The following is a 27,237-nucleotide window of genomic DNA, read 5'->3' as shown; positions in this document are numbered from 1 at the left end:
CCTTGCCCTTCTCAGCATCACCCTCCATTTGAAGATCTCCTGCCCGTCGTCTCCAACCATGCCCATGGGCCGAGGAGTGCCGTGCCCGGTGCCCCAGGTCAAGATTGAGATGGAGTCAGATTACGATTCAGACATCGACCACCACCGGCCTCGTGACATGAGCAGTGAGACCACATTATAAAGCTGAGACACGATATCTCATTGACTGAAGAACATAAAACAAAGTGTGGACAGACTACTGAAAGCAGCCAGTGCTGACCCGCAGACAGCACAGGAGGGCACAGACACCCGACAGCTGAACCCAGTGAGATGGGACTGATGCAATAACTGCACTTAAGATAAGATTGCACTTGGATAGGTTTTTTTTTAAAATATTATTTTAAACTGGTCCATTTGGCATACATTGCTCTGAATAGTACATTGAAAACTATATACTTGTGTATGTGTATAATGTAAAGGACTGTAACAAGCAGAAATATTTATCTGTATAGTGTTTGTTGTGAAAATGTATCTTATTATAGCTATATTGTACTATCATTGTAATTACACTAAATCCACACTATTCAAGGCCCAAACTTACTGTACTATGCTCTCATGAGCCTGCGTGAAACATGAAAATAAGCAATACCTTAGCAACCAGAGCCATGCCTTTGTTGCACTTGTGTTTTGGTGTGTTTGAATATACAACAGTGAACCTGACCCTCCCCACCTCCCAATTTCCCCCCAGTTCAACACTATAATAGCACAAGCAGGAGTAAAAAGAAACAACCAAAAGGCCATGATGTTGTGATGTTTGTTGAAAAGAATCCATTTATTTTGTAAGATGTAGCGAGCAGGTTCATATTAGTGTGTGAGAAATTAATTACTTCAACCACATAGTGAAGACATTTACACACAAAGAATATTAATGAACTAACAGAATTTGTGTAATTAAACTTCCATTATTTCAAACTGTGCATGTGTTTTTTCCTCAGAGGTATACAGCAGGGATGTATCGCAGCCAAATCTGTGGCTTAGCAAATGTTGATTATTCCAGCAGTGCTTTCATTCCTTCTGATCCAAGACCAATGAGGCACATTTTGCTAAACATTAAACCTCATGTATCGGGTGGGGGAATACAACAAGGCTTTAATATGAGCAATGTGGACTTCTGCAGCCACACACTTCAATAAATACATTTATAAATAAATATGCCATCTTCTTAGAAATGCATTGATCTAAAATATGATAGATGACCCCGTACAAATTCTGACTTTGTAGATTCTCAAACATACAAGAGACACCTACTGATGACTGAAATCCAAAGAACAATTGCGCAACAACAAAGAAGTTGGTAGAAGAAAAACTTCCAGGGCGAAAAAGAGAATTCTAAATCCTTATTTTAGTAAAAAGTCAAAGTTTTAAACTGTTTTAATAAGATCTGATTGGTGATTCTGAAAATGCAATATCCCATGATGACTGGCAATATTATCTCTAGAAAATATTAAAAAACAGGGCACTGCACTGAATATCTGAGCACAGTATTATTATTACTACTATTCACCGCAGATGACTGTTCCTCCCCAAGCCTCCTCCTTCCTGTTCAAACTGAGTTTTTCCTCCCCACTGTCGCAATGTGCTTATTCATAGGGAGGGGTTATCTGATTGTTCGGCTTTTCTCTATTATTGTAGGGTCTTTACCTGACAATATAAAACACCTTGAGGCAACTATTGTTGTGATTTGGCGGTATATAAATAAATCTGAATTGACTATTACTAATATTTATAAAAGAATCATCCCAATTTCAAATGAGTCATAGTGCTCCATAAGAATTCATTCACTTTAACATTTTCCTATAATCAGCCAGTCCAGTCTTTAGTCAAAAGGAACTGGATGCATCACGTCAGCGCACATGAGATGTTCTGTGGTGGCTCAGAGTGTTTTGTGAAGCCATCAGCAAAGCCCTCCGCTTCCACCAATGTGGGGGTCCTGTTGCACATGGGGCACTGTTTATTTCGTTCCTGTGAGGCTCTCATCCAGATGATGAGGTTCCAGCGCTGACCAGAAGAGATGGGTAAAGCACCGTGCATATGTTGACCCCGATGGAGGAGGCCCTCAGTCACCCTGTGTTCAACCTCTGAGCACTCCGTCTCACTTACAGGAACCTACAGAGAGGGCAAAAACGGTTAATTATACTTTTTGTATCAAATAATTTTTAAATTATCTATATGTTTTTAGTTGTACATAAAAGAAATGAAAAACATATCTTAAATAATAGGAGGACATCACCTGTCTCATATCACCAAAATAAAGGTTGCCCTCAGTGAACTCCTTGCCCAGTGAAACATTCAGGGTGACTTCTGCATTGTCATAGTGGTAGCTCAGGTCCAGATCTTCATTCATGTCATATTTGACCACAAAGGCCTTGTGACTATCCAGACAGCGCCCCCCACAGTCTGGATAAAGCAGGGAGGTGAGTGGCAGCAAGTACTGTTCACGGAGAGGTGTGATGAAGTGCTCGTCAAAGCCCAGCTCATTAAGGAGAATCTGAAGATACAAAGAAGAGCAACGAGACAACTTATACAGCTTTATTTCTAAAAAGGTAGAGACACTCTCTGAAATCTTAATAAAAGCATAAATACAGGAAATTACAAATCATTTAATTAATAAATTGTTATAACTCCAAAAAAGACAGCATATCCATGTAACACACAAACAACCTCCTGTGAAATTTTTAGCTAATTCAGTGAAGTATTAGAAAATAAGTAATTGCATTTATGTAATTTTTTTTTGGCGATTAGTTACACATACAGCCCCAACCTCCCATCACCCCCACTCGGTTGCAGCAGATGGCTGCTCCTCCTTGAGCCTGGGTCCAGTTTCTTACGGTTAAAAGGACGTTTCTCCTTCCCACTGTCTCCAAGTGCTTGCTCGCAGGAGTTTGTCTGAATGTTTTCGCTGTATTATTGTAGGTTCTTTACCTTAAAATATAAAGTACCTTGAGGTGACTTTTGACTGCACGGATTGCTGGTGGTTGCCGTCTCCAAATAATCATGTCCTGATTTGGACGCTCTGAGATCCGCAAATTTTTGGAAATAACTCATGAGTATGCATTACAATGCATTTCACTGCAGTAAGCAATTCAACTCAGCTGGTTGCCAACCAGTTGTATTTGGTTAAATCCCCATATAAAATCTGTCTACAAAGAAAAAGGAGACAGCATTGTGGGAAATCATGGATGCTGAATCCTCCAAGCTAACAGCAACAGCTTATCACCGCATAATCCAAAAGCCAGCATCAGTGATGGTGTGAAGGTATATTTGGCATGGATCACTTGGACATCAGTGAGATTAGACAAAATCTATAATAATTCAAACTTGTGGCCCCAAATCTTGCTTTTAGAGTCATTATGTAAACATCTGGCCACAACTGTACAGTTAAGGAGATGGTATGGAGTGTTTTTAGCGGTTTCAGAAGGCTTTAATTTATTACCCCATACTGGTTCATTGTGTTGGGTCTTCCTTTAGGGGCTCCAGACTGCTCAAAGTGCTCCAACTCCTCCATCAGATCCTCACAGAAGCTCTTGTCAAACAAAGGAAAGCGATACACTCTTGGAGCTGCAACAGAGAGGAGAGAATGAGTTAAAGATGCTGTGTGGCATAAAGCTGTGGAGTTAACGACAATAAAATGTCTCGATTGTCTTGAGCTGTGGTTGTCTTGAACTTCTGGCACTGTGATTCTAGCTCTTTCTTCTCCACCATTTGTTATAAATCAGTAGTTCTATTAATAGACATCATTGCTTAGCATTCAAACTGAGCCATCACTTCTGTTACGGCCCTAGCAGGGCCTGCCATGACTTTGACCCTGCATGAGTGTGTCCTGCCATCTCTTTTGCCTTAGGTGCTGCCTTTTTTAGTACAACTGAATCTACTCAGCAATTAAACCAGAGAAGTCCAGAGAATGGAGAGCTCTGATGCCAGAGAGCCTTTTATTTTGGCTTGCAGCTTGTGAGCTGTGTTTGCTGTGGCTCTGTGTTACTTTCTGGAGATAAAGCCTTTTTTTAAACTTACTATCTGGTGACTAAGTCCTGGATCTTGCCATTTTTTCCTTTCTTTCAAAGGTGATCACAGCTTGTCCATCTCTTTAGTTGGATTTGTAATAACAATATTAATAAAAGCCTTAATTTAACAATGTCGCCTCCATGTCTCCCTTTTCTCAATTCGCACACTTTTTGTTATTCTCCCACATCACCTGGAGTTTTTAGGGAAATGTAACAACTTCATATTTGAATCTCTGTCTCTGAGGAGTTGAAAGCACTTCCCAGCTTACCCGCTTGTTCCTCCAACAAGTCTAAGAGGCCTTCTTCGGTGGCATTGCTGCTTTGACAGTACTCAACAATCTGTTTGAACTCTGAAGCAAGGTAGGACTCCTGAGGGGAAGTGAAGTGCAAATGTGTTTTATAAAGGTGTTAATGTTACATTATTCACAATGCCGATGATGGTTAATGCAGTGACTACCTGGAGATGGTAGACATGAGGATGCAGAGGCTGGTACATATCTTTGATAGCAGCAGCTCTTTGAGCAGATGTCACACCTAGATACTTTCGTCTGGCCACTTCCTGGGAAATCTAAACAGGGCGAACACTTTCAGTTTATTAGTAATGCAACAATTTCTGATTTGTTACGTCAGCCTCTTTTCATAAAATATTAATTCTCTAGTTATCTCAGCTCTGCTTGTTATACCTTCCTAATCAGTTAGGCTTGAATGTTTCATGGCATTAACAGGTCATTTATGAATCCCAATGATATTGATACCATCCTGAAAAGAGATGCTCCTTTCTCTATTAAGCTGATCCAGGGCCAGCAAAATTGAAATGCACATAGATGCCACTAGTGGAGCATCAGCTGTTCTCAAAGAGCTGAAAAACATCTGTACTACAGATGTCAGAGGCAGCAGAGTTTAACTGTTGAGCTGGCTAATCGCTCACATCCAGAACTGCCATGACTTCATCAGCAGCAGCTTAGTTTTCAGTGTTTTTTATATCTGAACACAAATACCAGTACATACAGTATGCCCCAGCAAAATGGCAAAAAAAAGGTATGAATAAAAAAAATACCACCAATCCTAAGCTCAATCTTCTGCCACCTTTAACTTCTACCCCTGTCAGGATCCCTCCATCTCTAGAGGAACTCAAAAATAAAATCAACTAAACAGCTGCGTCAGGTTTACGTTCTGCATTATTATGAAATGAACTACAAAAAAGGATACAATGATTTTAAAAAACTACTTTAAACTATGAATGTAGCATCAGGTCCTGTTGCAGTGCCAAGTCAATACCAAAGCATATGCCCACTGCTTCTAAACACAGGCAACTTTTACAAGTCATTCAGAATCTACTACACTTGAAGGTACACTCTTGATGCCATAATACTTTTTGGTTCTTAATTTATAAGTGCTACCTTAAATGTTTTATTATTAGTGGTCCAGTGCGGTTATTTTTTATTTGATATTTTTTTGGTTTTTTTATTGTTGGGTTTGGTTTTGCCAGCTTTAACGTGAATAAATAAGCGGTCTGCAGCAAAACTGGGTTTGGGTCATCACTTTGTCTTCCAAGACAACGACCAAAAACACATTACAGACCAGTCAGCATTACTGACTGGTCTGTAGTCCGAATCCCACTGAAAAGCTGTGGGGTGAACTAAAGACCAAGGTCCATCACAGAAGACCATCAAAACCAGAGGAGCTTGAGAGATCCTCCAAAGTAGGAGGGATTGCTCAGTGTGTGAGACTTGTTGCAAACTACAACAAAGAGCTGCACCCTCTTATCCAGCAAAAAACAAAAACGACTGACTGTTAGCATCAGGCACGCTATTGGAACTGGGAAGTTTTTGTTTTTTGTGTGAAACCATTTTGTTTCTGTGTACAAAGCACAATAATGTAAGATTGTGAAATACAACTGGGATGCTTGAAACAGCTGTGTCAAAAATCCCTTGGCCTGTTTAACAGCACTTGTAAAATACACTTCTTACCTTGTTGAGCACTCCCTCAAACTGTTCATCCGTGACGCAGCCCAACTTCTTCAGCAGCTGCGCGGTAACAATTAACAAACAATACACACCTGTCAGCTCACAAAGTTGCCACGTCATCATTTCTCATCATATTTGTATTTCTCATATAAAAATGTAGCAAACTGGTATCCACTCACTGCTTGGTAGTCCAGCCTGAACTGCTGCTCGGACACAAAACGAACATGAAGCTTGTATTCCTCCAGGAAAATGTTATCAGTCGTGAAACAGTCACAGGTATAAAACCGAGGCTTTTCTTTGCCCTCATTCGTCATTGCTGCCTGTTCAAAGATAACTGTTTAAGACAGCGAAAAACATTACCACGGACACTACTGTCAAACGCACGCGCTGTGACGTTGCGCTCAGTGACAAATATGTCACCTCCGGTTCGACGTCCTCCAAATTAAAAGCACCAAACATACATACATAAATCATTCCACCCGTCGTTATCCCCTCCGTCCAACAGGCGTCAAAAACATGAGACAGTTGTATCAAATATGAACAGCCTTTATATACACTAAGCGTAGGTTCATTTTTTAATTTTTATTTTCATATGTGTGTGTGTGTGTGTGTGTGTGTGTGTGTGTGTGTGTGTGTGTGTGTACTGTATGTCTGTTAGTGCGTGTGTTGGGTGAGTGGTGTTATAATCTGTAGACAAATATAAGTATTAACAAAACATCCACCTGGGAGTTAGATGGAAACAATCATGGACTCCATATACATCAAAAAAGGGACTTTTTGATTTTACATGTTTTACACTGTATGTGCAGTAATGTGTCAGTTTAAAATTGCTCTAGTTGAAGTTATGACGCCTGTGATTAGACTGTAACCATGAGTGTTAACAGAACTAAGGTGCTTTCAGTATGAAACTACACTTTTTAATATGATTTTGAAGGTTCCTGGACGAACATTGGATGCACTTGTGTCTGGATTATTGCTTAGTGAAACTTGGTTGACACTGAGTCCATATGGATCATGTGCCACATGTTCCCTGAACCAGATGGTGGACAACGGTGGGATGCTGCTGACTTCAACTGAAGGAGTGGGGGCTCGAGTCACAGAGGGGTCTTACTACTCAGCCTCCATCTGAAGTTATATGTCAGTTTGGTTTTTGTTCTGTATGGAACGCTTGACCACCTCTTTATCCTCTCAAGGATATATAAGTGTGCACCAGAGTGCACAACAAGTGTGTTTTGTGGACTTGGGTTGGTCCACCTTCTGTGGGAGGCGCTTTATTAATATGGGGTGTCTGCCCACTTACTGTGAGCCATTTGGTGCCTGTACAACTGCAGTAAGAGCTTGGTATGTATTGCCAGCAGTAAGTCAGACTCTTTCCTGGTGGGTGTTGGACTTCGCCATGGCTGTCCTTTGTTATGATACTCTTCATAATTTTTATGGACAGAATTTTTAGGTGCAGCCAAGTGGTGGAAGGCTTTCATTTTGGTGGCCTCATGATCTCATCTCTGCTTTTTGTGGATGATGTGGTTTTGTTGCTTTTTTGAGGTCGTGGCCTCCAGCTCACAGTGGAGTGGTTCACAGCCGACTCTGAAGCGGCGGGAATGAGAATTAGCATCGTCAAGCCTGAGGGCATTTATCAGCTGGAAATTGGGTTATTACAAACTCTGGGCCAGACACGAGTTTTTAACCGAATGGAGGAATTTAACTATCTTTCATCTTGCATCCCCACCCTCAAATATGTTCACAAGCTCTATCTAATGACTGAAAGAATTAGATCGCCCATTGTGGCTGGCCTCTCCTTACTTCTGCATCAGATCTACCCTACCCAGCAACATAATAGAATAGAATAGAATAGAATAAACCTTTATTATCCCACGGATGAGAAATTTCGGTGTTACAGAGCTCTTACAGCAAGGGAAAATAAAATATAAAAGGAAGACACAAGGTGGTCCTATAAACATAAGCAACCGAAGTTCGTATATACAGGTATATACAGGTAACAATGTACAGAATATGTATAGAAACATTAAAAAATTGTACGGAGATATGTATAAGATGTACAGGGTTATGTATAAAATCTACAGAGATATGTATAAAATGTACAGTGAAATTGCATAACCTGAAGTGCACCACCCACATGAATGGCGTGGAAGGTTGCAGTGTAGGGATAAAAGAAGCTTCCGGTTACTACATAAGTTGGGACGTAAATTTCCAGCTTAAGTCTAAATCAAGCTTTAAGTCGAGATTTACGATAGATGTATACTTTTTAGAGCTACGGTCAGAAGTTAAGTCATTCGAGAGAAAGTGATGCAAATAAACAAAAAACAACCAACCAACAAAAAGATACAAAAAAACTTGTCAAAAATTAGCAAACAGCTACTTCCGGCTAACTTTTAGCTACGATTGTTTTGTTTTTGTTTTTTAAGAGACGTCTCTGAGGACTTAGGTCTATACTTCCAGAAGGGGGTGCTAAAGAAACAATAATTGATAGCAACCATCTAAAGGACAAAGTAGAAGAAGACAGGTACAGTATTTTCATCCTGACCTGTAACTCTTGTGTTTCTGTAGTTTAGATGCTAATGATGCCGTTGGGCAAAAGGTATTTCTATGTTTAATAAGGAGCACACTGGCTGTGCTCACTTTCGTCCTGTGAAATGCTGAGCGTGGAGTCGCTGCCAGTGGCTGAGGAGGAGGTGGTTGAATCCAGCTCCAACAAACTCGGAGATATTTACACGTTTGTGGCTAAAGGCAGTTTTCCTCAGACGATGAATCCGATACGAAAGAAGAACCTCAAGAGATACGCTCAGAAATTCATCATCGACGGTAGGGCTTCATTCAGTAACTCGGTTCAGCAGTGGTGTGGGTTGCTTTTGTTCATCTCCAGCAGTCAGTTTAACTACTGACTTCTCACTCCCCTGATTTAAAATTTCCTTGCTAGGCTGGTATACCGTTTAGGGCATGACTAGGTGGATCAGTAGGGATCTGCAGAAAATTCGGCTACTCAAAATTATTGGTTCCGTGTAACCATCTATATGTTTACGCATTTAAATTCTAAAACTGATCCTCGGTGCTTGCAAAAATGAGCTCTTTGGTACTTTAGGTGAAAGCGATTATAGGAATAATATTCATTTTTAGATAACTTGTTTATATGCCGAATTAAAGAATAGACCACAGCAGTTTTCAGGAAGTCCAAAGTTCTGATCATGTAAATGTCTAATTTTATAAGAGATCAAGACAACATTAAATGCCTACATTTATAATGCAATGTGGTGTTACTTGGGACTAAGTCTCTCACTACATGATTCCCTGATTTATATCTGTGTTCAAGAGGGCAAGCTGTACTATGTGGGGCCCAAGAAAGAAGAGAAGAGGGAGGTGGTGATTGAGTCTGAGAGGAAGAGGCAGATCTTTCTCGAATGCCACTTCAGCGATATTGGCCATCACCTGGGCCAGAAGAAGACCGTCCACAGGATCCAGAGCAAGTACTACTGGCTGGGAATTATCAAGGACGTCGTAGACTGGGTACACACATTTTTCTATGTATGGTGTTTGTTTGTTTTTTTCAAATCTGGCGGGAATGCTGATAACAGTGTCTAACTTTTGTTACCACTGTTTCAGATAAAAGTCTGTGAAACGTGTCAGCACACAGAGAGAAATAAGAACCAGTCGAGAACTATTCGGCCAATAAAAGTGGATGCACCTTGGGAAATTGTCGGGATTGACACGATAGGTTTTTGCCTCAGTTCACTTTAGCAAATTCTCTTTTATTATGTCTGCAAGATCAATTCTTTCCACAGATCTTAGGCTGAATGTGTGGTTTTTCTCTTCTCTTCATCAGGGGCCTTGCCAGAGACCCAGAGAGGCAACAAGAATGTCACGGTGGTGATTGATTACTTCACTAAATGGCCAGAGGCTTTCCCAGTGCAAAAGACAGACGTTGCCTCGGTTGCAAGATGCATCTCTAAATGCATATACAGGTTGAAAACAACTTATTTGCAGACCATGCACATGAGCAAAATTAGCAAGAATTGAATACCTACAGTGGTGCTTTTCAGCCTGATGCTGATCTTTGCTCTGTTTTTAATCAGGTTCGGTGCCCCTAAAATGATAGTTTGTACACAGAATGCTGACTTCTGTGATAAGGTGAGACTGCAGCAGCAGAGTCGTGTAAAATAATAAGATTGAGAACTGTAAGTCAGCACTACGGAGGCATGTTTTGATCTCGATCTGTAATTTTCTAGGTGACAAAGGTGCTGTGTGAAAGGTGGAGCATCACACAGAAGGTCTCTCCTGTGGATCAGCCTCAGCTCAACCCACTCCACGACTGCACAAGCCCTCTGTTGAAAGAAGCCATACTGCAGATGGTGTCGGAGAAGCAGGCAGAATGGGATGATTTTCTCGACCCTGTGCTGTTTCTGTTCAGGACATCCACCAACCCCACAACAAAGTTCACTCCTTACTCTCTCATGTTTAACAGGACAGCCAGTTTGCCAAATGAGGTGAGACTGCAGGAGATAAGTGAGCTCTAAACACCTGGTTGGTTTTCCGTTCGTCAAACATAATTTCTTTTCACGTAGAACGCAGCGAGTCGGCTGAATTGTGACGAGGCGGAGCAGGATGTGTACTCTATGAAGGAGAAGGCCTCTGCGTACATGAGTGTCATTCTGGAGCAGCAGAACTCTGTTAAGCAGCTGGTAATTCTCATCATTCTCTTCTGTCTTCCTTAAGTAAAAATGGATGCTGGTGATCGAGTGTGCGATCGCGCGAATTCAGGCAGAGGTCAGGAAGTCTGTCATAAAACAATAGTTGCATGCTAATAAAGTCGTGTGCAAAAGTCTTGAGCCACCAAACATTTCCTTATATTTTGCCAACAAGGAGCCAGATAGTCTTGTCATTTTCCTAAAGTGGTCTTGAACTGCAGTTCCCCAGGCTCTGATCATTCTTCACTCATTGTCAGTTCAGCCCTTGTACCTTAATATTTGCAGGGGAATGGTTTCTGTTATGTTAAGTCACTTAGCACTGATCTGTGAATCACTCAAGCATAAACAAAATGCAGCTAACTCAAGGGATGAGTCACTGTTGTGTCCACACATAACAGACAACTTGGCAAAGAATCAACTTTAAATTGTACCTATAGGTACTTTGTTACTAGCTGTCTGTTGCAAGAACACACAATTTGTGCACTCTTCTTTAGTTGCCAAAGATAACGCCTTTGACAGATGTGAAATAGTATTTTTGTACCACTAAAGATGACTGCCAAAAACTTGGCATATGTGGACACATTGTGCGGTGTGTCCTAAGGAAACGGGACAAGTGGAGGACAAATGATGTGGCAGGAATGAAAACAACAATCTACAACAGATGAACCGTATGAGAAAAGTCATGTCTGTAAGAATTAGAAAAATATCCCGTAAAGCTCTGACAGAGAATCTAAGACATGTGTCTGACCCATCTAGCGATCCCTGAAACCTCTTCAGAAATGATCTCAGTGGAACGATGACTGACAGGAAGCTATTGTTAAGGAAGGGAAATGGGGAGAAAAGGCTGAGGAATGCCAAATTCCACAAGAACTGGACTGCAGACAAGTGGCAGCAAGTCTTATGGAGTGATAGATCCAAATTTAAAATATATATTGTATTTTAGTGTGTTTAGATAAATTGCTGTATCTGTTCCCCTGAGCAGTCAGGGCATTCACAGGAAAAGCTGCATTCTCACACACACACACACACACACACACACACACACACACACACACACACACACACACACACACTTTCATATCTTAGTGAGGACATCTAATTGACTTAATGCTTTCCCTAGCCACTTACGGTGACCATAACCACCAAAAACAAATGCCGAACCATAACTTAATTGTAACCCTGACACTAAAACCACATTTTGAGTCTCGAAAATGCCTTCAAACTCGTGGGGACAGGCATTTTGTCCCCATAAGTGACTGTTGGTCCCCACAGGTATAGTGGCATGCCAGTTTTCTGTTCTCACAAAGATGTGTACATGTGTACTCACACACACACACACACACACACACAGAGTTCTCTTATTCTGTTATATTATCTATCAGATATAAATTCACACCCACACGCTGTGGCTTGTGTCAGGGACAGTTTGCTTAGCAACAGTTCCACATGTAGACTGGAGGAGACAGACTTTCTGTCCCGCAGCATTAAATTTTATTTCCAATTCATCTCATCCCTAGAAGGAGCAACAAATGCTATTTTAGTGTATTTATTGTATATAGAAGTTCTGGTCTATCGTGCTAGTATCGTACCAGCAGTGGTATCCATAATATCAATATTTGGATTGATCCGCCCCCAATAAGTGATATATCTCAAATCTGCAGTGAGTTTGGCAATTCTGATGAAAGCTTGGTATGGTATTCAGGACAGCTCGAGCAACCAACCTAAGAGTATTGATAACTTGGCACTTACCTCATGAGCATGAGGTACTTGAATCTTTTGTTTACACAACACACAGTGAGCTTCTTTGGCTACCTGTGTTCTAGGAAACAAAGCACTGAGCTAGAAGAACTCAAGAAAGAAAAAAGCTCCATAGTTTTTTGGGGTTTTTTAAGTTTACTGAGTCACTACAGCTGATAGCAGTCAAGATAAAGTTCTACAGAAGTTAAAAAAGGTGATCTCTGGTTAATGAGTCCCTTTTTTGTTGTTGTTGTTACGTCACTGTATTTTTAGACAGGACATGGCAGAAATTTGATTGTAACACCTTAAATTAAATTGATCTATTAGAGAATCCCATTATAACATCCTCCATAATCTCTGTTATTAGCCTTAAATTAAGTGACAACAAACGTGCATGGAAGCTCATTTGGTTTTTGTCTCTTTTATACTTTGGTTCCATGTTCAGGTGTTATCCAATATGAATGCAGCCTACAAACAAGAGAAGAAGAATGCCAAGCGCAAGTCACACAACATGTCCCCAGTGACCTTTAAAGATGCAGACCCCATGTTTTCTCCAGGAGAAGCACCTTCACTGAAAAAAGTGAAAGAGGAGCGTTTGTATTTGACTTTTCCCGTTGAGACGGTGCTGGCCACCGAGCAGAGCAGCTCAGAGGATGTAAAGACTGAGTTAGTGTATCACTTGGCTGAGTCCGATGTAAACTGAGAAGGGTGTAGGTGCAGAAGATGTTCCGGATGTTGGTGATACTCAGGTCAGTGCAAGGCACCAAAGGTACCTGAATTATCTGGAATTTCATCCGGAATCCAACCAGCGGTCCACATCTTCTTTTATGCCCGCACTCTTTTCCCCAATGAACTGTTGTTTCTCCTGAAAATCATCTTAACTTATTTTCATTTTGCAGTACTATAAAGGTATCTGTACCTTTTATTTGCTAAAATACTTTACAAATAAAGGTGTTGTTTCATTTATGTATCCTTGATGTGTAGTTATTATTAAAGCCTAACCAATTTGTCATTGAAAAATTGTTATGCGATCATCGATCATTGATATTGGCATTTACAACAACAGATAAATGAAAATTTAAGAAGTAAAAAAAGAGAAGAGAGAAACACCCTTTCAATGTGTTACGAGTGTCGATATTGCATGGTTTGTCCACCAGAGGGCACTCTACACCTTGTTGCAAGAGTCCCTGTTGATTTAAAATTTATATCATCTTTGAAAAATATGCTGGCTCTACTGCACAACACACAAACTACAAAAACAAATGTCTCACTGAGCTAATGGGTTTATAAATATTCAAATTTGTTGAATTAGTCATAAGTAATAATAGAATTTTGGTTTCTAAACATGAGCTCAAATAGTAGTTATTTCACTTTAGTTTTAATCCATCCATTCTCTTCCGCTTATCCTTGTCAGGGTCGCGGGGCGGCTGGAGCCCATCCCAGCTACCACAAGGTACCAGTCTGTCGCAAGGCTAACACACAGAGACACTCACATTCACACCTATTACCAGTTAACCTAACCCCACTAACTGCATGTCTTTGGACTGTGGGAGGAGCTGGAGTACCCACAGAGAACCCACGCAAACTCCACACAGAAAGGCCACGTGGTTGATTTGAACTGAAGACCTTGCTGTGAGGGAGCAGTGCTAATCACCCCGCCACCTCGTTGTCTTAGTTTTGATCTCTTCCAATAAATCACAGATATGTATGAAAGTCACAATCATTTTGAGAATTTCAGTTTAATTCATTAAATAACAAAAAGATCACAGTGACTGTAAAGTTGACTTTCACAAGCTCAAAAGTCAGTGGACAAAGTAACACAAACACCAAGATTCTTTAAAACTCTGATGCCATCTTTCAGTCAGATATGACCACAGCTGGGAGGGTTTGCTAAGCTTGTTGGCTTGAGTTTACCTTAAGAAGCTCTGTGTTGACTCACATGATAGATGACATGACCTAAAACGCAATGCAACAACAACCTGTTAGAAAGTCATTAACTTACTGATAGTAATTAACTGATAGTAACTTAGCAAGTCATACCTTTGACCCGCCAACCCAGTGATGTCATATTGGCGTCAGATGGCACTGTACATGCTCTAAAAACAGAAGCTTAAAAGACTGATTGTTTTAAATCCAACTTCACAAACAGAGTCATACATATTATGTTTCATGTCCACTTTAATGGAAAACTGGGAGGAGCCAAACTGGTCATTTTCAGCGAGACTCTATGGTAACATCCGTAAACCTAAAAAGAAAGATGTGTCACTCTGTCTTCTTTCCTGTAACTTTAGCAATTTAAAAGCGGGTTTCTGTAGTCTGCAGAACACGAGTGGGCATTCTTTAACCATCAGATGTTGTTGGCTTCGTATTCGGGTTAGGGACATGTGAACCTCTTGAGTAGAAAAACACAAGATAGCAAAAAGATGAACTGGTGGTAGAAACGCTCACTAGTGTGCCGCAGAGAATCACTGCCTGCTCTTAATATTCTGTAATCTAGACGAGCTTCGATGCCGGCGTCCCCTCAAACGCCGGTATCGAAGTTCATGTATTCGTTACATGAACTTGAGTCAGTTTGACTTGTAATGCATGTGTTTGAGGACAAGATTGAATAAGGAGAGGGGTTTCAGTGAGTTACTGAATGCTGTCTGGACTGGACAGTAACAGGGACTCAATACGGAAGTCTAACGCAACGCAGCTGACCGCCCTCAAGAAGCTAATTCACAAAGCTAGCCAACATTGTAGCAGGATATGTGTTACAGTAATGTTGCGGCATGGCTGGACAATCATTAACGGTGTAGTGACGTCCTAAATGTTGGTAGTTGTAATAAGACTACTTGATATTTTCTGTGCAGCTGTATAAAACGGCAAAAGACCGGAAAGATTATTTAAAATAGTTCGGTTTTCCTGAGTGTGTGTGTTCTTGTCTGGTGTATGTTTTGAGAAACTTTTCTCACATTTTATTCAAACCGCTGCTGCACTGTAACCGATCATTTCTCAAGCCGCTGTTTGCTGCTTTGTGCCGCTGCTGCTCTCTGTTCTGGTAATCAGCATGGGAATCAACGTGGCTGTGGGCTGCATCGTGTCATTCGTCCTCCTGGATGTTGTCACAACCACTGTCCTGTATGCACATGGATCACAGCTGAGCACCTTCGCAGAGGATGCCCTCAACTTTAACATCCTCCAGTCTGCACTGGACATCTGGGGGACAGTGCTGCTCCGAGCCTCCCTCCTGCTGGGAGCCTCTTTAGGGGTGACATGGAACAAGGTGGACGGCCCGCAGAGGGTTGCTAAATCCACCAGCCTTATTCTCCTCATCTGTCTGATCATCATCACCTATACACTGGCCAAGCTGCTGATGCTGACTGAGGTGAAGACTTTGAGCATCAGTCACCAGCCCTGGCTCTTGAGCCTGATATGTTGGACTTGTGCCTCTTCTCTGGGAGTAATGCTGCTCTGGAGGTGGCTGGGGAAGGAGCCCGACTCTGACAGCAGTCATAGTGGTGACAGCAGCACCAGTAGTGGTAGAGGAGCAAGGGGCCATGAGGACACTGAAAAGCTGGTGGAGACAGTTGGTGAGGAGGAGCAGGAGTTGGGCTCTGAGAGAAAGAAGGAGAAGGCCAGCAGCTCAGGGGCCACACTGGGACGCCTGCTGAGCTACTGCAAAAAGGATGCTGAGCTGCTCTCTGTTGCTGTCCTCTTCCTCATCATCTCTGCTGTGTGTGAGTGTCCTTAATGTCACATTATTTACTGCTGTCTGTTATAAAGGACTTAGACATGCTGCCCAGTGCAACTGACACGACAGTGAGTCTGCAGATTCTGACTACGCTATTCATGCCACATTACACAACACTTTCAGCTTTTTAACTGCAGATAAGTGCTATGGTAGAAAAACAAGTGCATTCTTTTCAATATGTTCCAGTTATTGATGCTTTCTGTCATTGAATTATTAAAAGGACCCCTAACTCGCCCATATGGGTCCCAGTTGCTAAAAAACAAATGTTTTTTGTCATAAAGCCCAAAGATATTGATCAGTATATTGATCTACATTACTAACCAGAAGCCTCACCCACCTGCTGTTCAAACCTTCTGTTTCAAAGGACTAGCCAATTAGAAGAAAGTTGACTTAAATAGTGCCTGTGCCAAGGCCCTGTATAATATACGCTGGGATTCATTTCAACTGTGAAGCATACAGCGCGTCTCTATTAGAGTCCTAAGAATAAAAATAAAAGAGCTGGAAATGGTATATTAGGTGAATGGTAATAAATGTCTATACCTACATTAATAGGTCTAACTAACTCTAAGGCTCATTATTGTTCATAACAGTGGGCTGAATGCTAGAACCTCCAACAGCACTCAGAGTTTTATCAGTTTCATCAAATCTTTAACTTATGGAATATCATTAAATACACACATTTCATTCAAATAATTTTGGAAGTTTGCTCATTTTCTTTGAAGTGCAATTTAAAAATCTGAGGTATTTTCTTTACTTGTACATCTAAACTATGCATTTGTCCATCCATCCATTGGTTTGTGCTGCTTAAAAAGCGATTACAGGGGCAACAGTCTAAGCCAGGGGTGGGCAATCTCAGTCCACGAGGGCCGGTGTCCCTGCAGGTTTTAGATTTGTCCTCGAACCAACACAGCTGATTTAAATGGCTAAATTAGCTCCTCAACATGTCCTGAAGTTCTCCAGAGGCCTGGTAACGAACTAATCATGTGATTCAGGTGTGTTGACCCAAGGTGAGATCTAAAACCTGCAGGGACACCGGCCCTCGTGGACTGAGATTGCCCACCCCTGGTCTAAGCAGAGACACCAAGAAATCACTTTCCTCCACCTCAGCCTCCAGCTCTTCCACAAGGATATCCCAAACCAGCCGAGAGACATAATTTGTCCAGCATGTCCTTGGTGGGCCCAGGGATCTCTTTCTTGTTGGGTATACAAGAAAAACTTCATATTGGAGGTTTTCAGGAGGCATCTTAACTAATCTTCCCTTGCTGAACTGCTCCCCAGGAACTGAGCATCTGAGCTCTAAGGGTGAGCCCAAATACCTAGAGGTTCTGTTCCTAAATGTTAGAGAAATATTTGGGACAAGGGGAGTCCCAAAAAACGCCCTCACTATGAATGTACAGTGACCTTATTTTTCACTCTGATTTAGAACTGAATTAAAAAAAAATGCATGCAGCATGGTGGCATGGAGGTTACCACTGTTGCCGCACAGCAAAAACGTCCTGAGTTCAATTCTCCATCAAGCTGTGGCCTTTCAGTGTGGAGTATGCGTGTTCTCCCCGGGTACTCCGGCTTCCTCCCACAGTCCAAAGACATGCAGTTAGTGGGGATAGGTTAATTGATCAATCTAAATTGCCTATAGGTGTGAATGTGAGCATGAATGGTTGTCTGTCTGTGTGTGTTAGCCCTGCGACAGACTGGCGACCTGTCCATTGTGTACCCCGTCTCTTGCCCAATGCCAGCTGGGATAGGCTCCAGCACACCCCGTGACCTTGAAAGGGATAAGCGGAAGCGAATGGATGGATGGATAAAAAAAAATTATATAAAATTTGATGCTCAAGTTGTCACAAATCCTTTATGTATGGATCATCAGTTCAACTTAGACTTTAAAAAACATTAAGTAATGATGACTCTTTGCTTTCAGGTGAGGCTTTCATTCCGTACTACTATGGGAAAGCCATAGACAGCATTGTGGTTCACCAAAGCATGGAGTACTTTGCTAAACCTGTGATCATTCTTGCAGCACTGGCCTTAGTCAGGTGAGCATCTGCAGTTGTAGGTTTTAATTGTTTACATTTTGTTGTAAATTACACAGAGGAATGCATTGTGCTTTTATAGTGAGATGACCCAAAGCTGCTTGATTTGTTTAGATGATGATGTGTGTTAAATTCCAAACCACAGAACTGCTTCATGGCAGCCTTTTCTCTCTCCTCAGTTCACTTGCAATCGGAGTACGAGGAGGTGTCTTCACCCTGACGTTTGCGAGATTAAACCTTCGTCTCAGGAACCATCTTTTCCGAACCTTGATGAGGCAAGAAATTGCCTTTTTTGATGAAAATCACACAGGTGATGTTGAATGCGAGTTCCTGTGCACACGTCCCTCCCTTCGTATGATCTGTTCTAATGTAATTCCACGCCCGTGTCACCTTGCAGGTGACATCCTTTCACGTTTGTCTGCTGACACCACCCAGGTGAGCGACCTCATCTCCCAGAATGTCAACATCTTCCTGCGGAGTGTCATTAAGGGTGTTGGCTTCTTCATCTTCATGTTCGGCATGTCCTGGAAGCTCACACTGGTGACCATCATGGGATTCCCTTTCATCGGTCTGGTCTCAAAACTTTATGGTGAATACTACAAGGTAAAGTAGTTTTGTCTGAATGTTAATTTCTTTATAGTTTGCTTCCAAGAAGTCAGATATTATTGTAATTTTTTTAAGTGGTCTTGAGAAATAGTTATTACAGTTGTTGAGTATTGCAGCATCAACAGCGATCAACTCGAAGGGAAATGACGACGGAGGCAAAAATGTCCTTTACATTTTGGGAACTTTGTTCCACATTAGGGAACGCGGCAAAACCTTTCCTCACGGGTGCCATTTTTGTTGGGTTACACTTTCTCTCTCAGGGGCGTGATGACGCAGCATACGTGTCTGCTTGTGGTGACAAATAAAATACTGTCTCTCTGTTAAACAACAATAACATAATGCAGTTCAACACTTTGTACAACATGAGTACACATAGGGTGACCAACCGTCCTCTTTTCCCCGGACATGTCCACTTTTCACGTTCTGTCCGGGGCGTCCGGGGGGATTTTCGAGATGGATGAAAATGTCCGGGTTTTCCTGTAGGCATACAGAGGACCCATATGTGCGACTTCGTCCCCGAACTGCTGCGTTGTAAGTGGTTGTTCCGCACTCACAGACGGGACAGAGTGCGCAGCGGCGCACTGAAAGATGCCACAAGATGCCAAAGCGCAAGTGCATCTTTTCAAGCAAACTGCAAAACAAATTTCCCTTGTACCATCCCTCGGAATAAATGGGAGGCGGAGTGCACTGTGTGCAGAGCTGGCAAATACGTTTGTGTGTCTAACAAAGGTTTAAAAACGTATAAACAGGGGTGCATATAAGTGGTCCGCAGGTGCGCATTCGCTGTCAAAATAAAAAACGCGCACCAGATAAGAAGTTGCAACGCTCGTTTGCGTACATATAAAAGGCACTGTTTTTGTTCGCTAGAGTGGGATTTTCACGGCATATTCTGCACCACATCTCTGTGCGTTCATCATTTGTTTGAAGCCAGCTCACTTCCTGCAACCACTTTTCCGAGAGTACGAGCTTCTTTTGCGGTTCGGACATTTTTTGGAGGTGGAGGAACACCAAAGTAATTGCTTAAAGGAGCTTGCTTCTTCGACATCTTTAAGAGTTCTAAACAGATGTCTGTCCTCCTCCAGAAAATCCTATGTACGCAAATGCTCGTTGCAACTTCTTATCTGGTGCGCGCCTTTTATTTTGACAGCGAATGCGCACCTGCGGACCACTTATGTGCGTCCTGCATATAAAGGCTGTGCGAGGCGAAAATTCATCTAGTAAGTTCACTGAGTTCTTTGTTACACCTGGGAAAAACGAGGATGTTGTTGTATCTGCAGCAGAAGGTGCACTGGCATTTCATACTATGAAGCGTCACAATAGCTACAGACCCATGGATTGCACTTGTGTGTTGCTAAAAAAAGAAGTATTTCCAGACTTTAACAAAGCAAAAAAGTGCCCGCACCAAGACTGAAGCTATTGTCAATGGTGTCATAGTGCTACATTCAGTTTAAGTCACTCTTTGAGCGCTTAATAAAATCCAGTACTGTGTCATTTCTCAGACTTAAGTAACCATGGAACAGAGAATATATTCCCAATCATACTTTGACTGGAAGAATGGTGGCGTGCAAAAAAAATTAATTGAGGTTAGAAACGCGAAATGAGACAGCAGAAACCATTGCATAATACCTCACTGGTACCTCACTGGTCATTTTACTTATACAAATTAGGTATTATTTCTGTAACGTTATTTAATTCTAGAGGTTTTTAAATAATTTTTTTTGCACTTGTTGACTTGTAAAAGCCTATAAGACATTTTTTATTTCACCGCACAGAGAAGGCATTATTTAAATATGTTAAAATTGTCTTTAAGCAAACAGTATTATTAAAATTCTTCATGACTGGGCCAAGTGTCCTCTTTTTTGGAAATCAAAATATGGTCACCCTAGTACACACGATGTATATCTTAACAACAGTAAATGTACTGTCAGGTATAATGTTGTTTGGATGAGCTGCTCTGTTATTTTTGGCTAAAAGTAGTTCTCTTTTCTGTGTGGGGATTTGTTTTTAAGAAGAAAGCTACAGTTAGCCTTTTGTGCATTTAGTGAGAGTATAGTGTAACTGTCTTCTTGTCAAAACAGTAACTCTGTGATTGTCTACTTGTGACACATCTGGGGGACATGTGTAGATTGTAAATAGAAAAGTGTGATAAAGGACCTGACACACACTGGATTTCTGTGCTCATGCAAGTGTTTATTTGTGTGTCAGCAGCTGATTCTGTTGTTTCAGCACCAGGGTACCGGGGGAAACAGTCACTCCCTTGTAGGGCTGTGTGATATGACCAAAATTTCATATCCCGATGTAAGACATTTAAAGTCCCGACAACGGTATATATCACAAAGTTTTTACATTTTCTGTAAATTCCATGAATGTCGGGCAACTCGATTTGCGTGAGGTTTTTTGGTTTGTTTTTTTTTAGCTGGTCGTGTACCTGGAGTCAGGTGTTTTGACCGATAAACGTCAAAGGATAAAATCAGTCGCTTGTCCGTCTGTAGTGTGGTTATCTTAAATGTAAGAGAAAGAGAGAACTTTAAGAAATTCTACAGTGACCATCAAAACGATGAAAAAATATTGCCGTAAACAGTTTATTTTGCGACACCACGAAACAAACAATAGCGTAATATGTAACGATTGACGTTTTCATATCGTCATCCGATATACATCGTTATATCGAACAGCCCTACTCCCTTGCGGCTCCATTTATTTCCTCCTCTGTCACCGCCATCACTATATACATAGAGAAGAAAAAGGGTCATTAAACTGAGCACACACACCTGCCCTCTCTTCCAGAATCTGACCAAAAAGGTGCAAACAACCCTCGCAGAGGCCAATAAAGTTGCAGAAGAAACCATCTCAGCCATGAGGACGGTGCGGAGCTTTGCCAACGAGAATGGAGAGGCCGACTCCTATTACGCCAAACTCTTAGTCATGTTCCAGCTCAACAAAAAACAAGCCCTGGCCTACGCTTGCTACATGTGGTCCAGTTGTGTAGGTATCTGCAGTTACCCTTTACATAATTCATCTGCATGCTTTATTTAGTGGTCTCTGTTTTTACCTTACAGCAAGGGATTTTTGTGTGTTTTCCAGATCTCAGAGCTTGCTCTCGAGCTGGCTATCCTCTACTATGGAGGCCACCTCGTGATTACTAATCAGATGAGTAGCGGCGCCTTGATATCTTTTTTCATATACATGCTAGAGCTTGGCGAATGTCTTGAGGTATTTCATCTATCATTCTCCACAGGTCGTTTGTTTTCTGTTCTGAAGACACGGCAATGAATCCATGTTGTCCTCACTTTGCAGAGCATTGCATCAGTGTACACGGGCCTCATGCAAGGAGTTGGAGCTGCTGAGAAGGTTTTTGAGTATCTGGATAGGAAACCCGAGCACCCCTCTGATGGCACAGAGGCTCCGGAGACATGCGCCGGTCTGGTTGAATTTAAAGACGTCACGTTTGCCTACCCGACACGCCCTGAAACTGATATTCTCAAGGTTTGTCCTCAGGGATCCTGAACACCTGAAGAAATTGGTCTGTTTGACTCATGATGGTAGAGATGTGGTGGTAGGCTGCTTGCTCATAGGGGGTCATATGATTGTTGGGTTTTTCTCTGTATTTATTATTGTGCGATCTATTGTACAATATAAAGCGCCTTGAGGCGACATTTGTTGTGATTTGGCGCTATATAAATAAAATTGAATTGAATTGAATTGAATTGAGAGATGAGGGCAGTTTACTAGAAGATTGCAACAATATAACCAACTAAACGAGGGTGAAGTTAGGATACGGTTGACATTATGTCTGCTTAGTTTGAAATGAGTCTTTTTGCAGGGGGTGTCATTCCTCCTGCGTCCCGGAGAAGTGACTGCCCTTGTGGGACCTTCAGGCAGTGGGAAGAGCTCCTGTGTGAGTCTTCTGGAAAATTTCTACCTTCCTCAGCAAGGCCAGGTGCTGCTGGATGGAAAGCCTGTTCAAAGCTTTCAGCATGACTACCTCCACTCCAAGGTTAGTCAGTGTATAAGACATTTTATGTGTAATCTTTGTATAATATCTGGAGACTTGGGTCAGTTTTACTTTTTCACATGTAGAACACAGCAGGAACTAGACTAAGCAGGAGGCCTGGCTCTGATACAGTGTTCAGGAGGCTATAAACATACTGACAGTGAATGCACCAAACTGTTAGCTGCACTATTTGCACAATCCAACATCACAAGAACTTTTGTTGAGGGGTTGTCTGAAAATCTCCTGAAAAAAGCAAAACTGCCAATGCCCATCTCTATGTTTTCTGATTTTCCTGCCCTGTGTCAGTTTCTGCTGGCAATGACAAAAACTAGTCTCAAAAAAGAAACAAATTAAAAAAGGTTTAAAAAAAAAACTACCATTACCATACCATACTTTGTATACAAATACACCCCTTGATCATGGATTGTTAGTCTTCAGCATACAGTAATTTCTATTCTTTATTGTGTGTCTGCAGGTGGCTCTTGTAGGTCAAGAGCCTGTGCTGTTTGCCCGCACAGTTGAGGAGAACATTACCTATGGCCTGACTGATGTCCCCAGGGAGGCAGTGCTGCAGGCTGCCACCAAGGCTAATGCTCATGATTTTATTACCACTCTTCCTAAAGGCTATGAAACAAGTAATTATTAAATCTGTTCATTTGTACATCAGCTTTTTATGTGCTGTATAATGGACATGCTTATTAAGCTGGGACCTCAAGAGGAAAAGTCACATTTAACATTGGTCCCTGGCAGATTTGTTTTACTATACAGAGCTTTACTGTACATTGCAAAGCTGCTTGCAGAGGCATCAGAAACTATAGGTTGGCTGACACAGCTTAAGTAGCATGCACCATTTGAGATCTGCCAATAGGATGTGTGGAAAAGTAAGAAGTGACCATGACATAGTGTCAGCCACACTGAGATCAGCTGATTTGCCAGGCTTGCCAGCTGAGCCTGACTCCAGGGTCTGCTTAAAACTGACACAGTGCTCAGATTTAAATCCACAAATATCACAGCCATACAAAAAATAGAGCAATTGTTAAAATAAAATGAGATCTATGTACTGTAATAAAGAAATGGAGATGTGTTTCATAAGATGAAATGATGTATTTGACTGACTTTCACCTTACTGTTTTCTTGAGGTGTTGGCGAGAAGGGCACACAGTTGTCAGGGGGACAGAAACAAAGGGTTGCCATTGCAAGAGCTCTCATCCGCAACCCTCGTGTTCTTGTCCTGGATGAGGCCACTAGCGCTCTGGATGCAGAAAGTGAACACATTGTAAGTGTTATCAAAGCCAGAGGAGAGCTTCAGTACAGCAGCTGTTACCAAGCAGACATGCAGCATGTTTGCATTATGGAATAATATAGAGGTGCTGATGTATCTGCTGAATTCACTGCAGGTTCAGCAGGCTCTGAACAATATCCTGCGGGACCACACCGTGTTGGTGATCGCCCATCGGCTCAGCACAGTGGAGAAGGCAGACAACATTATTGTAATTGACAGGGGCCACGTGGCAGAACAGGGATCTCACAGTGAGCTGATGGCCAGCGGCGGACTCTACTCTAAGCTGGTTCAGAGGCAGGTCCTGGGCATCGAGACCGGGTCGGAGGTCCTACACTCACCACAAAACGCCAGCTGGAAGTCAGGTGGAGGACAGCAGTGGAGAGGACGAAGCAGCAGCAGCAGCCTGAGCGAGTCTGAGTGTAGTGTGCGTTACTGAGAACGACCTGCAGTGTAGATGTGGCACTGGACTGTAATTAAGTTAAAAATACTGCATTTGGGTGTGTAATCTGTTGGACAAAGAAAAGTTTTGTAGATTTTCACCTGCACACCACCACAGTGGATTTTAAATTCATCAGTATGAGACTGATGTGCAGACTTTTAGCTTTAATTCAGGGGGTTTCATTGGCAAAACTTTGCCATTAACAGATTAACGGTTGCATTATGGGCATTGTTTTAATGCAGTTGTCTTAATTGTTTTTTAAAGAAAGAAAGAATTCTGTCATCATGCACTTTAATTGTTTTGCTGTCTCTCTGATAGGTTAGTTCAGGTTTTGCAGCCTAATGATGGCCTCCCTCACTTGCACTGACCTCTCTTTGGGTTCATATTTAAAATTACAGTGAAAAGCTATAAAATACATATTCAACACTTTAAATCAACTTCAGATATTATGTTGGCGTCATTGGTAATGAAATAGCAAGGGATGGGGTGGGGACAAATAAATGGAATAGAATAGAATAGAATAGAATTCAACTTTATTGTCATTGCACATGTCAGAGGTACAGGGCAACGAAATGCAGTTTGCATCCATCCAGAAGTGCTTTAGCCATGATATAGATATATTACAATATATATTAGCAATACTTGAATGAATAGCCTGTTTGGCTATTATATTAGCTTTAAGGAAAATGTGTTGCTGTTGATGTGCTACAAGAGAGGCGTGGTTGTATTTTGTGTTTTTGTTTACCCCCACATTACACTCCAGCAATAATTATTATTTTTGTTGAAACTTCCTCAGGATTTAGTTCTGCTGTTGTATTGTTTTCACTGTAGCAGGCATGGAGATGCTGGTTTGGTTTTACTGTGTGGAGTAGGTGGTATTATTAGTAAAAAGAAAAGACCGGTGCCTTTGTCTGTGGAATAGTGTGCAATAAGAATATTATATGATTGAAAATGAATAGCACTACAGAAACATACTGCAATTGTATTTAACACTGACAATGAAAAGTAAATGTAGCTAAATAAAGTATTCCTTTATTTTTGCAGATATGTTCTTATATATGTATGTATATGTGGCAAGTGAATATATTCTGTATATGATGGTAAAATCCCTTTTTTAAATGGCAATAATGGATCATGAAATATGAATCTTACAGTCTGATCTACGCTGTGTCTGTTGTAATACTGGTAAAATATCCCAAATAAAATTCTGAATTATATTTATGTTGCTTCAATGACAGCGACTACAACTGAAATAACATTTATTTATAGACTGAAAACGACTGAAACTTTAGTAACTAACCAATATGCAAATTTTAAAGCAAAAAGTATTAACATAGTCTAGTTCTGAGTTCATAAAATTGTCAATTCGCTGTTTCTTCTGCGTTGTTGCATCAAAATAAGGCGGCTTCCAGAATCTATGATGGATATTTTACACTATAGTACGATTATAAAAATAATTGTCAGATTAATTAATTCTTTGTAGCCCTGGCCACAAACCATCAACCACTGGGCTCAGGCCACCTCTTTGCTTTTACACAAGCGCCATCTAGTGTTGTTGTCACGGTCACGCATTTCAAATAAAGACTACTTGAGAATCTTTAAGTCATTAGCAATGAAACTCTCTCTATAAAAACTGTGTTAAACGCATATTTCCTGATTAAAACCTAATTTCTTTTTTCTTTTTTAAAGATGAATAATTTGGAAATTATCAAAGCCTTTCATTTAAAATTGTAAAAAAAAATTTTTTTCTACGAGTATGTGTAAAGCTACAAAAAAATAAAGTACATTAAACTAAGTAGATTCACTGACAAAGGTTCAGTAACATGATCTGATATAAACGGAGCATTTCAAATCTTCCTCCCTGCTTAGTGAAAGAGAACTGTGGGCAGATAGTTTGCTATTTAAGAATATTGTTGCTCAACGCAAAGTTAAAAGAGTTTGAGGATGTCGGTACCAATATCTTTTTTGTTTTTGTAAATGATAGAGATTGTATGTTCAGTACTAAAATTTACAACAACGGATAAATGAAAATGTAAAAAGTTAAAAAAAAAAAGAGAGAAGAGAGAAACACCCTTTCAATGTGTTACGAGTGTCGATATTGCATGGTTTCTCCACCAGAGGGCACTCTACACCTTGTTGCAAGAGTCCCTGTTGATTTAAAATTTATATCATCTTTGAAAAATATGCTGGCTCTACTGCACAACACACAAACTACAAAAACAAATGTCTCACTGAGCTGTTTATAAATATTCAAATTTGTTGAATTAGTCATAAGTAATAATAGAATTTTGGTTTCTAAACATGAGCTCAAATAGTAGTTATTTCACTTTAATTTTAATCCATCCATTCTCTTCCACTTATCCTTGTCAGGGTCGCAGGGTGGCTGGAGCCCATCCCAGCTACCACAAGGTACCAGTCTGTCACAAGGCTAACACACAGAGACACTCACATTCACACCTATTACCAGTTAACCTAACCCCACTAACTGCATGTCTTTGGACTGTGGGAGGAGCTGGAGTACCCACAGAGAACCCACACAAACTCCACACAGAAAGGCCACGTGGTTGATTTGAACTGAAGACCTTGCTGTGAGGGAGCAGTGCTAATCACCCCGCCACCTCGTTGTCTTAGTTTTTATCTCTTCCAATAAATCACAGATATGTATGAAAGTCACAATCATTTTGAGAATTTCAGTTTAATTCACTAAATAAC

The 27,237-nt window shown here is 41.2% G+C and overlaps 3 protein-coding genes across 10 annotated transcripts in view; 2 read left to right on the top strand and 1 right to left on the bottom strand.

The window, feature by feature from the left end:
* Positions 1-1,391, top strand: part of slc4a5a (solute carrier family 4 member 5a) — a 39,462-nt gene extending 38,071 nt beyond the window's left edge. For all 4 annotated transcript variants that reach the window (XM_005472932.4, XM_019366075.2, XM_025896828.1 and 1 more), the window contains one exon: positions 16-1,391. In XM_005472932.4, the coding sequence (XP_005472989.1) occupies positions 16-181 (166 nt within the window). In that variant the 3' untranslated portion in view covers positions 182-1,391. The remainder of the gene's footprint in view (positions 1-15) is intronic.
* Positions 963-6,429, bottom strand: ogfod2 (2-oxoglutarate and iron-dependent oxygenase domain containing 2). Of its 4 annotated transcripts, none has more exons than XM_005472935.4 (8): positions 6,187-6,429; positions 6,011-6,067; positions 4,498-4,608; positions 4,310-4,409; positions 3,480-3,597; positions 2,962-3,052; positions 2,270-2,527; positions 963-2,145 (listed from the first exon to the last, which is right to left on the bottom strand). In XM_005472935.4, exons 1-8 carry the CDS (start codon positions 6,319-6,321, stop codon positions 1,879-1,881), a joined length of 1,137 nt encoding a protein of 378 aa, XP_005472992.1. In that variant the 5' UTR covers positions 6,322-6,429; the 3' UTR covers positions 963-1,878. The 4 variants fall into 4 exon arrangements, with proteins under 4 accessions (XP_005472992.1, XP_019221622.1, XP_003448615.1 ...); XM_019366077.2 differs by having other exon boundaries at positions 4,498-4,624; positions 6,187-6,268; XM_003448567.5 differs by lacking the exon at positions 2,962-3,052 and having other exon boundaries at positions 3,473-3,597; positions 6,187-6,428.
* Positions 6,430-14,944: 8,515 nt separating this feature from the next.
* On the top strand, positions 14,945-25,742 carry abcb9 (ATP-binding cassette, sub-family B (MDR/TAP), member 9). 2 transcript variants are annotated; one of them, XM_019365948.2, is made up of 11 exons: positions 14,950-16,160; positions 18,093-18,207; positions 18,384-18,514; positions 18,602-18,807; positions 21,598-21,795; positions 21,895-22,023; positions 22,108-22,296; positions 22,634-22,807; positions 23,280-23,439; positions 23,944-24,080; positions 24,202-25,742. In XM_019365948.2, exons 1-11 carry the CDS (start codon positions 15,491-15,493, stop codon positions 24,520-24,522), a joined length of 2,430 nt encoding a protein of 809 aa, XP_019221493.1. In that variant the 5' UTR covers positions 14,950-15,490; the 3' UTR covers positions 24,523-25,742. The 2 variants fall into 2 exon arrangements, with proteins under 2 accessions (XP_019221494.1, XP_019221493.1); XM_019365949.2 differs by lacking the exon at positions 23,280-23,439 and having other exon boundaries at positions 14,945-16,160; positions 24,202-24,298.
* Positions 25,743-27,237: the final 1,495 nt, after the last annotated feature.

Source organism: Oreochromis niloticus, linkage group LG12, assembly GCF_001858045.2.
Source record: "Oreochromis niloticus isolate F11D_XX linkage group LG12, O_niloticus_UMD_NMBU, whole genome shotgun sequence".
Lineage (NCBI taxonomy): Eukaryota > Metazoa > Chordata > Actinopteri > Cichliformes > Cichlidae > Oreochromis > Oreochromis niloticus.
This window is presented reverse-complemented; position numbering and strand designations above follow the sequence as displayed.

Bases quoted from the DNA above. Each gene is read 5' to 3' on its own strand.
- abcb9 (XM_019365948.2), top strand. From the start codon at position 15,491: ATGGGAATCAACGTGGCTGTGGGCTGCATCGTGTCATTCGTCCTCCTG. The intron at 16,161-18,092 runs GTGAGTGTCCTT...CTTTGCTTTCAG, and splicing joins CCTCATCATCTCTGCTGTGT to GTGAGGCTTTCATTCCGTAC. The intron at 23,440-23,943 runs GTAATTATTAAA...TGTTTTCTTGAG, and splicing joins TCCTAAAGGCTATGAAACAA to GTGTTGGCGAGAAGGGCACA.
- ogfod2 (XM_005472935.4), bottom strand. From the start codon at position 6,321: ATGACGAATGAGGGCAAAGAAAAGCCTCGGTTTTATACCTGTGACTGT. The intron at 4,410-4,497 runs GTAGTCACTGCA...ACTTCCCCTCAG, and splicing joins CTCATGTCTACCATCTCCAG to GAGTCCTACCTTGCTTCAGA. The intron at 2,528-2,961 runs GTAAAGAACCTA...TTGTATCTTCAG, and splicing joins AAGGTACTTTATATTTTAAG to ATTCTCCTTAATGAGCTGGG.